We start from the raw sequence: 13,260 nt of genomic DNA, 5'->3' as shown, positions 1-13,260 counted from the left end.
CTACATCTGGTCCTTCCTCATGATCTCACCTTTCTTCTGGGATCACTTGACTCCATCTGATAGCACATCCTATAAAAATTTCCTTTAATGAAGCTCTTTGGCTGTTAATTCTTTTGCTCTCTGTATGTAGTTTAACCAGGAAAGAATACCCAAGCTGACATACCCTCTGCATTTTGAAGGTATTATCTCGTTGTGTATTAGCTAGTATTTCTGTTGAGGAGTTAACTGTTATAATTATTGCTTCTCATAGAATAATTAACTGCGATCTGTGGGAGCTTGAATGAGAATGTCCCCTACAGACTCAGATGTTTGAATGCTTGGTCCCCAGTTAGCAGCACTGTTTGGGAAGGTTTAAGAGGTGCAGCCTTGCTGGAGGAGATATGTCACTAGGCTTTGCAGTTTTAAAGCCACATGCCGGTCCATTTTTGCTTGTGGTTTAAGAGGTAAGTCCTCAGCATTCTGCTCCAGCCTGTGCTGCCATGCTTTCTTGCCATGATGGATGGACTCTTACCCACCCTGGAACCACAAATCCAAACCAACCCTTCCTTCTAATAAGTTGCCTTGGCCATGGTGTTGTATCACAGAAATGGCAAAGTAGTGAATAAAGAAGTAATGAGGCTTCGTCAGCTCCGATATACCAGGTTTCTTCTACCTAAGCAACTGAGACCCACTTAATTCAAACAGCTACATCCCAGGCTAATTAGAACAGAATGAATCTCAGCTGAACTGTTGCTCAAAAGCCTAAAAGCTTAACCAGGCTCTAGTTCCTGGTCCTCATGCCTTATATACCTTTCTGCTTTCTGCCCTGACTTCCTGGGATTAAAGGCTCACTTCCTGGGATTAAAGGCGCGAGTCATCACACCTGGCTGTTTCTAGTATGGCTTTAAACGCACAGAGATCTGGATGGATCTTTGTCTCCAGAAGGCTAGGATTAAAGGTGTGAGTGCCACCATTTTCTGGCCTCTATGTCTAGTGGCTGTTCTGTTCTCTGACCCCAGATAAATTTACTAGGGTACACAATATTTTGGGGAACACAATATCACCACACATACCTCTGCGAGTCAGTTCTTCCTTTCCAACAGCAGTTTCAGGGGTGGAACTCAGGTCATCAGGCCTAGGTTCTTTTCTGTTTGGCTCATTTTCCCCCTCAAAGTGCAGCCATTCTTGTCCCCAGTGTGTGTGTGTGTGTGTGTGTGTGTGTGTGTGTGTGTGTGTGTGTGTAGGCAGTCTCTCCTGTGTGTGTGTGTGTGTGTGTGTGTGTGTGTGTGTAGGCAGTCTCTTCTCTCTGTGTGTGTGTGTGTGTGTGTGTGTGTGTGTAGGCAGTCTCTTCTGTGCGTGTGCGTGTGTACAGTCTCTTCTGTTGTTGCTGACCCCCCCCCCCCCCCATATTCCAGGCTGCCTGGCTTGTGAGCTTCTGGGTGATTCTGTCTTTGCTGCCATCTCCCAGTAGGAGTTCTGGGCTAACAAATGTGAGTTACCTGGAGCTTTTTACTTGCATTCCTGGGATCAAACCCGGGGTCATCAGGCTTGCTCAGCAAGCGCTTTAACAAGCAAGAGCCATCTCCCCAGCCCCAGGATATCTTTTTAAAGCAACTTCTGGGGCCTTTTGTTCTTTTTTTTCTTAAAGAGAGGCTGCATGTAATACAACTTTTTTTTTTTTTTTTTTTTTTTAAAGAAGAGGAACGTTCTAAATATAGAAGACCTAACCCCTGGTGCAGCTGCCCAAAGCATGGCCGTGGTGGCTGACTTTTTTTTTTAATTTCATCCTGAGGTAAAAATATGTGGTTCTAAATGGCCCAGGAAGTGACCACAGAAAACTCTAAACACTCCTACAATGCTCAGTGCCGGGGGAGAGCAGAGGAAACGGCGACACTGCCCACCTCCCCCCAACCCAGCCTCAGCCAGCTGCTGTAACAAAATGTCCAGTGGATAGCACACCTTCCAGAGAATCTTCTTCGCAGAGTGAAAGAATATATCTATAATCAGACTGGCCCACCATGACACTCTACATACATACTCAGAAGAACGGTTTGTCCTGAGATATGGATGAGAAAAATGGAAACAGAGAGATGTTCTATAACCTACAGATAGTCCCAGGTTTTAAATCTAAACTGTCACCATAATTACTGCATAGACAAGAGATGATGCCATGTGTTCTGCCCGGCAGTTAACACCCGTGTTGGCCAGCTTTACTGCACTGCAATGAAATACCTGGGGCAATCGATGTAAAAAGAGGAAAGGTTCCTGGCAGGGTGGTGCACACCTTCAATTCTAGCACTTGAAAGGCGGAGGCAGGTAGACCTCTGTGAGTTGCAGGCCAGCCAGGGCTATGCAGTTAGACTCTGTCTCAACCAAACCAAACTAAACCAACACCATAACAGGCAAAATGAAGGAAAACATTAGTTTGGCCCATAGTTCCAGGCCCTGGTTGGCTGGTCCATTTGCCGTGGGGCTCGTGACAAGGAAGCAGATCACAACAGCAATGTGTACATGAGATGGCTCAGTGGTAAGAATTCTGACTGTGTTTCCAAAGGACCCAGTTTCAATTCCCAGCACCCACATGTAACTCCAGTTCTAGGGGAGCTGATACCTTTTTCTGGCCTCTGTGGGCATTGCATGCATGTAGCACACAGGCATGCATGCAGGCAAATAACACTACACTTAAAATTAAATAAATCTTTCTTTAAGAGAGAAAACAGAGCCGGGCGGCGGTGGTGCACGCCTTTAATCCCAGCACTCGGGAGGCAGAGCCAGGCAGATCTCTGTGAGTTTGAGGCCAACCTGGTCTACAGAGCGAGTTCTAGGAAAGGCGTCAAAGCTACACAGAGAAAGCCTGTCTTGAAAAACCAATAAAATAAAAAAGAGAGAGAAAACAGAAGTGAGCTGAGGCCCTAATAGACACTTCCAAGCACTGAGGACCACAGACTTAACTTTCCTGAGGGTCTACCCGGCCCCCAGCAGCACCAAGGAGGGCCAAGAGTTTAACCATGGCATTTGGGGGACAGTCCAGACCCGAACCACAACAATTGCTACTACAACGCCCTTAACTGGTCTCACAAAGACTTGAAGCAATTCAAGAGAAAGTGCATCAGGGAAAGCAACACGCAGCAGAGCATCATCAGCATTGACCATCACTTCCCAGAGGAGTCAGCTCCCAATTCACAACTCGGCAGTCACTGTGGCCCGTCAAATACCCATCTCTTACACACTCAGAATCCATGGCTCAGGAGTTCAGACAAGGCACAGTAGGAACAGGGTCGCTGTTTCACCACCCTGGGGCCTCAGACAAGAAGCCTTGAGAACCAGGTACGAACATCCATCCGGAGGCAACTTCGTCTACATACCTTGCTGTGGATATCATTCTATATAAATAAAACACTGATGGCCAGTGACCAGACAGGAAGTATAGGCGGGACAAGGAGAGAGGAGAATTGGGGAAACAGGAAGAAGGAGGGAGAGACACTGCAGCCACCGTGGGGACAAGCAACATGTAAAGACGCTGGTAAGCCACCAGCCATGTGGCTAGGTATAGATTTATAGAAATGGGTTAATTTAAGATATAAGAACAGTTAGCAAGAAGCCTGCCACGGCCATACAGTTTATAAGTGATATAAGCGTCTGAGTGATTATTTTATACGTGGATTGTGGGACTGCGGGGCTTAATGGAACCTGGAGAGAAGCCCTCCAGCAACAATACCTGGTGCCCAAGGCAGTCCGTTGTCTGAGACCTCTCTCCTCTCCCTGCTGGCTTCTACTGAGGGTCTCCTCACACAGACTACTTGAACTTCTTTGGGCACGGTAGCAACTTCTAGGTACGGTTCACCCCCAAAAGTCAAACAAAAGCTATCTTCTTTCCATGACCTAGCCTTAGGTGTCACATCATTACACCTGTCACACACACACTCTCCTCTGAATGTGTGGCTACACATATGTGGGTATGCACAGAAGTAGTATTAACTATTACCTTGTAACAAATGACCTGGAAAGTAATAGCTTAAGACCATAAATGTTTACCTCAAATAGTTTTTAAAAACTTTTTATTACAACTATTTATTCATTTATTTACCTACATGTCTGTGCACATGCATGCCACCTCACGTGTGTGGAGGTCAGAGGACAACGTGCAGAGCCAGTTCTGTCCTCCTGCCATGTGGGTCTCAGAGACTGAACTCGGGCTGTAAAGCTTGGTGGCTATAACACCTTTACCTGCTAAGCCATCCTACCAACCTCTTTATATTTCTCCCTCCTTCATCTCCCTCTGTGTGTGTGTGTGTGTGTGTGCGCACATGTATGCATGTGGTGTGTATGCAGAGCATAGAGGAACACACCCAGAACCTCATGTACACTAGACAATGTTCTGCCAGAGTTGCATCCCCAGCCCCCTTCTTACGTCTCGTTCTGAGTCAGTCTCACTAGGTTGCCCAGGTTGGCCTTAAACTCACTCTGTAGTCCAGGCAGGGCATGGACTCGTGATTCTCCTGCCTCAGTCTCCCATGGAGCTGAGATTATATGCCTGTGCCAAGAAAACAGGCTCAAATCTTTTGTTTTATTTATTTTATTATTATTATTTTGCTTGCATGTACATATATGTACCACATGCATGCCTGGTACCTGTGAGTACAGAAAAAGGGATTGAATCCCCCAAAATTGGAGTTACATATGGTTGTGGCTCATCATGTGGGTGCTAGGAACAAAACCTGGGTTCTCTGAAAGAGAAGTAAGTGGTTTTTTTTTCTCTGTGTAGCCCTGGCTGTCCTAGAACTTTCTCTATAGACCATAGACCAGGCTAGCCTTGAATTGACAGAAATCAGTTAGGCTTTGCCTCCCGAGTACTGGGATTAAAGGTGTGCACCATTACCACCTGGCTGGTAAGCAAGTGTTCATTTTGTTTTTTAAGATTTATTTTTTTTTATGTGTATCAGTACTCTATCTGCATGTACACCTTTATGCCAGAAGATGGCATCAGATCCCACTAGAGATTGCTGTGAGCCACCATGTGGTTGCTGGGAGTTGAACTCAGGCCCTCTGGAAGAGCAGCCAGTGCTTTTAACTTCTGAGCCATCTCTCCAGTCCACTCAAATAATTTCTTAAGGTCAGGAATCTGTGAGCTGAGACGGTCTGATTCCGGGCCTCTCCTGAAATTGGGGGTGAGATATGCTAATCTGAAGGTTTAATGGGGATTCTCTGAAGGCTGAGACTGGAGGATCTGCCTCCCAGCTCATATATGAACATGAGTATCTTAGTTAGGGAATTTTTTTTTTATTGCTGTGAAGAGACACCATGACCATGGCAACTCTTACAAAGAAAACATTTAATTGAGGTGGTGGCTTACGGCTTCAGTGGTTCAGTCCATTATCATCATGACAGGGAGCATGGCGGCATGCAGGCAGATGTGGTGCTGGCTACATCTTGACCAGAAGGCAGCAGGAAGTCGACTGACTGTCACACTGAGTGAAGCTTAAGAAAAGAGACCTCAAAGCCCGCCCCCTGCAGTGACGTACTTCCTCCAACAAGACCACACTTATGATGACAACAAGGCTACACCCCCTAAAAGTGCCACTCCCTTTGGGGGCCATTTTCTTTCAGACCACCACAACTACTGGCAAGAAGACTTTATACCTTATCACGTGAAAATCTCCATGGACTGCTCAGACACAGCAGAGGGCTTCACCCAGAGTCGGTAACCCAAGAGAGACAGTGAAATGCCTTTTACAGTCTTCTCTCAGAGATGGTCCCTTATACTCCACCTGATGCTACTGGCACACAGATATTCCCTAGGCCAGTACAGGAGGAATGTATCTGAGGACATGAACACTCTGGAAGGTACAGTTGGCCATACAGATATGGTCATACTCATCTCCCTTCCCCCCACAAAATTTCTAGCCTAATGTGCAGCCCCATGCTCAGCATCCAGCATGCAGATGTCAGATGGACTAATGTTGACCCATGGCCAGTTTTCCTCCTTTCTTGTGCATGAACAGTTCTGAGGCCCCTGCAGTTGGATGGCCTGTGGCTGCTTCTGGACAGTTGAAGAGATCTCTGTCAGTGTCACAGAAGGAGCAAAAGGCATAGTCCTGATGTTCCAGTCGTCTCCTTCCTGAAGCAGCATCCCGGGAGCCCTGACTGGCCGACAATGCTCCAGCAGGTGTAGCTATGTGAATGAACACGGTCACTGAGCTCCTGATCCAGAGCCAAGGTCATATGGACCAGTTAGTCCCCTTGGGAGAGAAGTAGCTGGCATGCAAAGTCTTGAGCGCCACAGGAGCCATCACTGCAGAGGACTTGACCTATCCTGAACATCATCTTTCTAACAATAGCCTGCTAGCCCCAAGTTTCAGAGGGGGAAGAGAACACCTTCAAAGGCCAAAAGACTAGCCCAAGACCCTGGAACAGGTAAAGAGCAAAACAAGTTCTGAATGTGAGTCCTTTGTCTACTGGTTCAGGAAGCTGTATGAATTATGGTAAATGCCACAGAGACGTGAAGCAGTTGAATTTAACCTGACATTTGGTGAGCACACCGATAGAACTCTCGGAGTCTTGGTCTCCTCAGTCTGCTACACTTGGAGCTTCCACCCAACAAGTTCATGTGTCAGGAGTCCGGTCCTCAGTGTGACAATGTTTAAAGGAAGTACCTTAGGTCACTGCAGCAGGTCCCAAAAGGATCCAGGTAGTTCTTGGAGGGCTCTTGAGCTCATTCCTACAAGACTGTTGTTATAAAAGATCAAATCTCACCACACCCTGGCTTCTCTCTGGATTCCTGTCTGGCAATGTGATGTCTTTTTTCTACACATGTTCTGCTGTGGTGGGGGCACCATCTGCTCCACCTCATCAGTCTCAAGATCCTCACAACAACTAAGATGCTACTGGGACCATACCCTTGAACCTCCAGAGCTGTGAGTTAAATGAACTTTTCTATAGAATGTTACCTAGCCTCAGGTATTTTATTACAGTAATAAAAAAAAAAAAACTAAATTAGGGTTACTTTCTGCAGAGAGTTGTGAGGATTAATGAGAAGAAATCGCAAATCATCAGCTGACATGACTACCATGATCTTTATACTGTCGCTGTCCTTTCCCGTACAGCGCTGCTTAAGAGCAGCTAACTGGAGTGTTCCTGGCTTTTCATCCCCTTGTCCCTTAAGGGATTCCACGAGGCATTGTTCCAATTGACTCCAAAGCTCTGAAACTACACGTTCCTGGCTCCTCTTGGTGGCATCTGGAGGCGACTGTTCCCTTCGGAAACATAACACATTCTCTAGTCTTCTGTTGTTAGTCTTTCTCTGCCCAATACATTGTTCTTGGCATTCCTCACAGCTCCGCTAGCCCGATGACAGGACGCAGCACTGTTGACTCAGTCAGCAGAAACAAAACAAAGCAGGTTTCCTCTCTGCCAGAATCCAAGACCTTGGTACAAGATAAAACATCCAAGGCAAACAAAGCTTGGCCTGCCGAGGTCGGGCAGGACCTCCACTGAGGGAACTGGCCTTTCTGTAGCTCTTCTGGATGGGTCGAAACTCAGAAAGGGAAGAGCTAAGTAAACGGAGACCCAGCTGCATCACAAAATCCCCACGGTTGCCAAAAAGGAGGTGAGGGTGGCAGAGCACTGGCCAGATCGAGAGTTACATGGCCTCACGCAGAGAATCCAGAAGAGCACTGCCCTGATCTGTGTGTGTGTGTGTGTGTGTGTGTGTGTGTGTGTGTGTGTGTGTGTGTATGAACAGGCATGTGTGTCTACATACAGAAACAGACCTCTGGGTGAAAAGGAGAACATCTCCACCAAATCATTAACTCTGACATCTCTTACATGAGACTGGACAGTAGTAGGGACTCTGCCTTTTATCCTCTACATAATTTGGATTTTTTCATTGAACCTGCTACTTATTATTTAAAATTCCTTCATTAATACGTAAAAATAAGCTATTTGCCCCAGGAAGGTGCCACGTCATATGTTCACATGCTCCCAGTATGTCTAAGAGGAGGACATGACTGGCCCAATTTTAAGAATTCTTATGTGTGTTGGTGTGTGTGGATTTGGGCACACACTCATGCCAGGGAATACATATGGAGGTTGATGGACAACCTTGGGTGCTGGTCCTCACCCTGCATCCTGTTTGAGGCAGGGTCTGTTGTTTGCAGCCGCACAAGCCAGGTTAGCCGGCCCACGAGCATCTGTAGATTCTCCTGTCTCTACTTCCCATCTCACCCTACGAGTGCTGGGATTCCAGACGCAGGCTACGGTGGGCTATGGAGACCCAAACTGAGGTTCCTCACGCTTGCTCAGCAAGAGTTTAGAAACTGAGCCATCTCTCCAGCCCACCTCTGAACCACACGAGCGAAAGCAAAGGCGCCCTCCTCCGAGCCAAGGACCCAAGGTCCTCCCACTGAGCACGCATCCCGCCCCAGCTGTGATCTGCACCGTCAGCTCCTCCAGGGTGGTCCGAATGGCCCCTCCCATAAACACTGTGCCGCAGCAGTTGACCCTGCTTTCACCTGTTTATCAAACTCGGGCTTCAGAGCATCTTCCGTGAAGATGTGAAAACACATCTTCCTGTGGCTGAAGAGCACGGCTGACTTGAGCATGACCAGCGTCTCCTCCAACCGGTTGCCACAGGCCACCACAGCCAGGTGAATCCAGAGCTCGGGCGGCACCGAGTGCAAGCTCCTAACTTCCCCGGGCCTCCTAGAAAGAAGAAAAACAAGCCGAACTTAAAAAAAAAAAAAAAAAAAAAACCCACGGAATGGTTGGAACATTTCAAAACATGAACAGGCACAATCTGTTATATTTTATGAAGTGATAAGCATTTTGACAATCCCTGCTTGTAGAAAAAATACCATTTATTCCCATATTTATCCTGGCCATCGTGAGATGAGTCACTGTTTGGATGTCTGTAGGTGTCTGGGACTTTTTCTGCCAGCGCTCAGCTGTCTAGTGCCTGCTGGCTGCCTACAGGGCTGTGTTTGGAAATATCATTCCCAAACTCCGACAGCTGACTGGGGGCTGTGGGGGTTCCCACTAGCACAGGGCCATGGAAATTAGATTTGATGCAACTTGAACAGGAGAAGGGTGAGTTGTGGCTTTCCCATGTGAACCTCGAAATACGATACTCCTGTCATCTGGAGGTTTTTAGGTTGCGGCGGAATGCGTGACTGTTGGATGGGAGGAAGACCGTGCCATCGCAAGCGGCGAGGGAAAGGAACAGCCTACATGTCCCCACGCTCACTGTGTCCCAGGGCAGTCTTGAAGGAACAGGTGTTAATCCTGTCTGGCCAAGGAGGGGTGAGGTGGTGGGTACGAGACTCCTAATAAGAAGCAGGAAGGGGGGAGGCGGGCAAACCTGCAAACATCAAGGTATCCAATACTGACTGAACAGCTGGGAGGAGAAATGGGATCCAAGAGTCTAGGATCATCATCCAGCTATTTCCTAGGAATAAAGATTGGTCCCAGCCAGGGAGATGAAGCCAAGCCTCAAAAGCTCCACTGAGAAACATTTGCAGGCAAGCTGGAAGAGGTTAGGCTGAAAAAGGTGCCCTGAGACAAATGAAAGCAATTTACTCGCACAAAAGACTTGGAGAGCAGGGGAACTTGGATGTCAAATGCCACCTTCCTTCCAAAAACCTTCCAGTTCAATCTGCAGGCTGCCCCACCCCCACCCTCCACCCCTCTGGCGAACTCCCAGGCTCGTTCCAGATTGCTTTCACCAAGAGGGAAGTAGAAGTTGTGGGTGGAGCATCCTGGACCGTGTCCCAGTTTGATTACTTAAGAGCAAGCTTGGCAGAAGCATGGCCTGGTGGCTCAGCCCAGGCTAGATGCAGCCGGTTCTTGGATTTCACTAACTTCGGGAGTCACGAGGAAAGATGGTGTCTTTGTGGATCGGTCACTTCTCTTCATTCCCCCTATTCTATTCTCTTCAGACGTGGCCACTGACTTCTCTCCCCTAGCACCGTGACAGCCCTCCAGGAGGTCTGTCCATCTCAGCTTTACCTTTAGTCCCCAAACTAAAGTGCAGTCCCCACTGGTGCGGGGGAGGAGGGGAGGGGGGCAGGAGGGGGGGGAGTTCCAAGATGTCAGTCTTGCTAGTTTTCCAATCAGAGTCGTGTGAGGCTTGCCTACCTTGAAGATCAAGCACAAACTGCCAATTAGGAATCCTAATCCACATCTCAACGGCCACCAATGCAGCCTACCTGAGTGGATGGTCACTCAGTCACTCTTCTGTTTCCATTCATGGTTTTATTTTAGTCCATGCAGTGTATTTCTAGGTGGACTGGTTGGTTTTGTTGTGTCCACTTGACACAAGTTAGAGTCATCAGAGAGGAAGGAGCTTCAGCTGAGGAAATGCCTCCATGAGATCCAGATGTGAGACATTTTCTCAATTAATGATCAATGAGGGGGAGAGTACAGCCCATGGTGGGTGGGACCATCCCTGGGCTGCTGGTCCTGGGTTCTGTAAGAAAGCAGGCTGAGCAAAGCCAAGGGAAGCAAGCCAGTACTCAGCCCCCCCTCCACGACCTCTGCATCAGCTCCTGCCTCTGGGATCCTGCCCTGCTTGAGTTCCTGTCCTGACTTCCTTCAGTGATGAACAGCAATGCTGAAGTATAAGCCAAATAAACCCTTCCCTCCCCAACTTGCTTTTGGGTCCTGGTGTTTTGTCGTAGCAACAGAAACCCTAAGACACTAGAACTTGACACGTGGACATTCATTCAATTCACTCATTCTTACTTTCTCTCCAAAATGTTCTCTCTTTGATCTTTACTAACCACCACCCATTCCTTTATGGACGAATCTTTACTAGAAGGCCTATTACATGTGAGAGAACATTCTAGAATAGAGGTGAACAAAGCAAAGATGCAGGAGTCACCTCCTGCAGAGAACAAGGGAAGAAGAGAAAGGACACTGAAAAGGTGGCAGGGCCCAGTTTGTGACGTGCTTGCCCTGAAAACATGAGGACCTTGATTGGATCCCCAGAAACCCGTGTAAAAAAAAAAAAAAAAAAACGAAAGCCAGGCAGTGATGCCCCCTTGTAATCCCAGCACTGGGAGGCAAGACAGGTGGTCCCTGGGGCTCAACAGCAGCCAGCCTGGCCCATTTGTTGAGTTCCAGATGAGTAAGAAACAGTCTTGGAAAAAAAAAAAAGTTGGATGGAGCCTGAGCAATAACACCCACGCTTGTCTTCTGGCCTCCACGCGCACACACGTCTCATACTCACATGAACACACCCTGGGGGAGGGACAACCCCTAAGTATTTTGCAGAAAAAGTCAAAAAGTTGGGGCTGGAGAGATGGAATTCTCCCAGCACCCCCATGGCAGCTCACAGCTGTCTGCAACTCCAAGATCTGACCCCTCACACAGACATACATGCAGGCAAAACACCAACGCACTTATAATAAAAATAATGTTTTTAAAAAGTGAAAAGGGTTATGACAGACAATGGGAAAGGGTTGCCGACAGGGTGGGAGCCCATCAGTGCTGGGTGGCTCTGCAGTGTGACACCTGGCAAATGAGACAGGCCTCCGGGACAAGAAATTCATCAGTGGCATCGGGGCGTGAATGCAGAGCATCTCTAGGGAACTGTGGCAGAGGAAAAACTAAATCAGGATGAGCCTGGAAACTACAAGGACCCCGCCCCTCGGGACCCCCATGCCTGCTGGTCTTCCTATCTATACTTCATGGAGGTGTCATGCCCACTATTAAAAACAATTCCCCATTAGCTAACTTATGTGGATGGGAGGAAAAGCCACATGAACAACACTAAGATGATGAGCTAAACATAGTTAAGGCACCAGCTACAGGGTCCATAACTCTGGGGCCTCTGAGATGTTTCTTTCAGCAGAAGTTTCTTGTAGCCACATCCAAGGACCTCAGTTTGTGTCCCTGAAACCACATGGTGCAAGGAGTGAACCAACTCCTAAACTCCTGCAAGCTGCCCTCTTATCACCACGTATGTGTCAAGATGCACACATATGCACACACACTCATGAACACTCATGTACACACACACACACACACACACACACACACACACACACACACACTTATCAAAAATGCAATGAGACCCAATGTGAACAGCTGGCTAAAATATGCCATGTATTTGGGAACATGAGTGTGTTACAGAGGTAATGGTAAGTGGGGCTGGAATATAGTGTGCTGGTAAGAGATTTATTTCCTCAGAGCTGAAATATGAACACCTTCCCCCCTCCTAAACAGAAGGAGTCCACCATGCCCATCTTCACACATGGACAGTGAGTCTGAGCCTCGATGAGCTGGGACATAGAAACTTAAATGAATGATTTAAATCTTTGTTGACTAGGAAAGATGATAAGATAAACAAAAGGATGTCCCTGATGAGCTCCCCTGTGAATGGGAGCAGGAAACAGACAGCTCTGTGGGGTATCCAACAGTGGACATTGGCTCAAACTCAAGAGATAATTGGCAAGTTAGCAGGCATGAAGATGGGCACACACCCTGTCCTTCCACTCGGATTCCTACATGAAAAACCTGCAGAAACTCTTGCATGTTTGCACAATCCCTTGCGAGAGCATGCAGAACAGTTCTGTTTAAAAAAAAAATAAACTAATGACCATGCAAAGAAAAAAAATCACCAACATATCTGCCATGGTGAGAGTGTGGAATATCATATTGCCATGAAAAAGAATAAACTGGACCGGTGTGCTCCAACATCAAGTCTAAGAGGAAATGAGGAAGTTCGGAAGGACTGCAGTAGGTAACCACATTCAGATTTCCACACAAGACAGAGTGCTGTCGTAGCAGAACGCCACTTATTCCGGGGATGTGAAATGAGTTCTGGGGGTTAAAGCACCAGAGCTACTAGTGTCCATTCACAAAAGATCCTCATTCTCTCATGTTCTTGGTCCCATTGAAACCTTTCAGTGTCTAAACACTGCAATGTTAATACCCAAGAGAAAAGCCATGATCATGTGTAGGCTGATCACCACGATCAGTGTGGTACCATTCTGTTTCTCTGTTTTTGTTTTAAAAATAAACCATTTTGCCCTTAAATAAAAGAAAGAGTGTATCTTATTTGCAGATATATATGGACTAAAAGTACATTATACCAAGAAGAATGAAGGTAATCTAATACAGGATGGTAGTTATTTCTGGAGGCTGACTAAAAGTTGTGTTTCTTTTCTTCCACAGATGAATTTATTTCTATTTATGTTAATGTGTGTGTGTGTGTGTGTGTGTGTGTGTGTGTGTGTGTGTGTGTGTGTACATGCCAGCAAAGGCCAGAACAAAGTGTTGATC

The 13,260-nt window shown here is 47.2% G+C and overlaps 1 protein-coding gene across 1 annotated transcript in view; it reads right to left on the bottom strand.

The window, feature by feature from the left end:
• The window catches only part of Gxylt2 (glucoside xylosyltransferase 2), a 94,623-nt gene that overhangs the window by 58,729 nt on the left and 22,634 nt on the right, over nt 1–13,260 (bottom strand). Inside the window, exon 2 of the mRNA XM_076567466.1 lies at nt 8,490–8,679. Within this exon, the coding sequence (XP_076423581.1) occupies nt 8,490–8,679 (190 nt within the window). The remainder of the gene's footprint in view (nt 1–8,489; nt 8,680–13,260) is intronic.

The sequence above is a fragment of the Peromyscus maniculatus genome, chromosome 3 (genome assembly GCF_049852395.1).
Source record: "Peromyscus maniculatus bairdii isolate BWxNUB_F1_BW_parent chromosome 3, HU_Pman_BW_mat_3.1, whole genome shotgun sequence".
In the NCBI taxonomy this organism is placed as follows: domain Eukaryota; kingdom Metazoa; phylum Chordata; class Mammalia; order Rodentia; family Cricetidae; genus Peromyscus; species Peromyscus maniculatus.
This window is presented reverse-complemented; position numbering and strand designations above follow the sequence as displayed.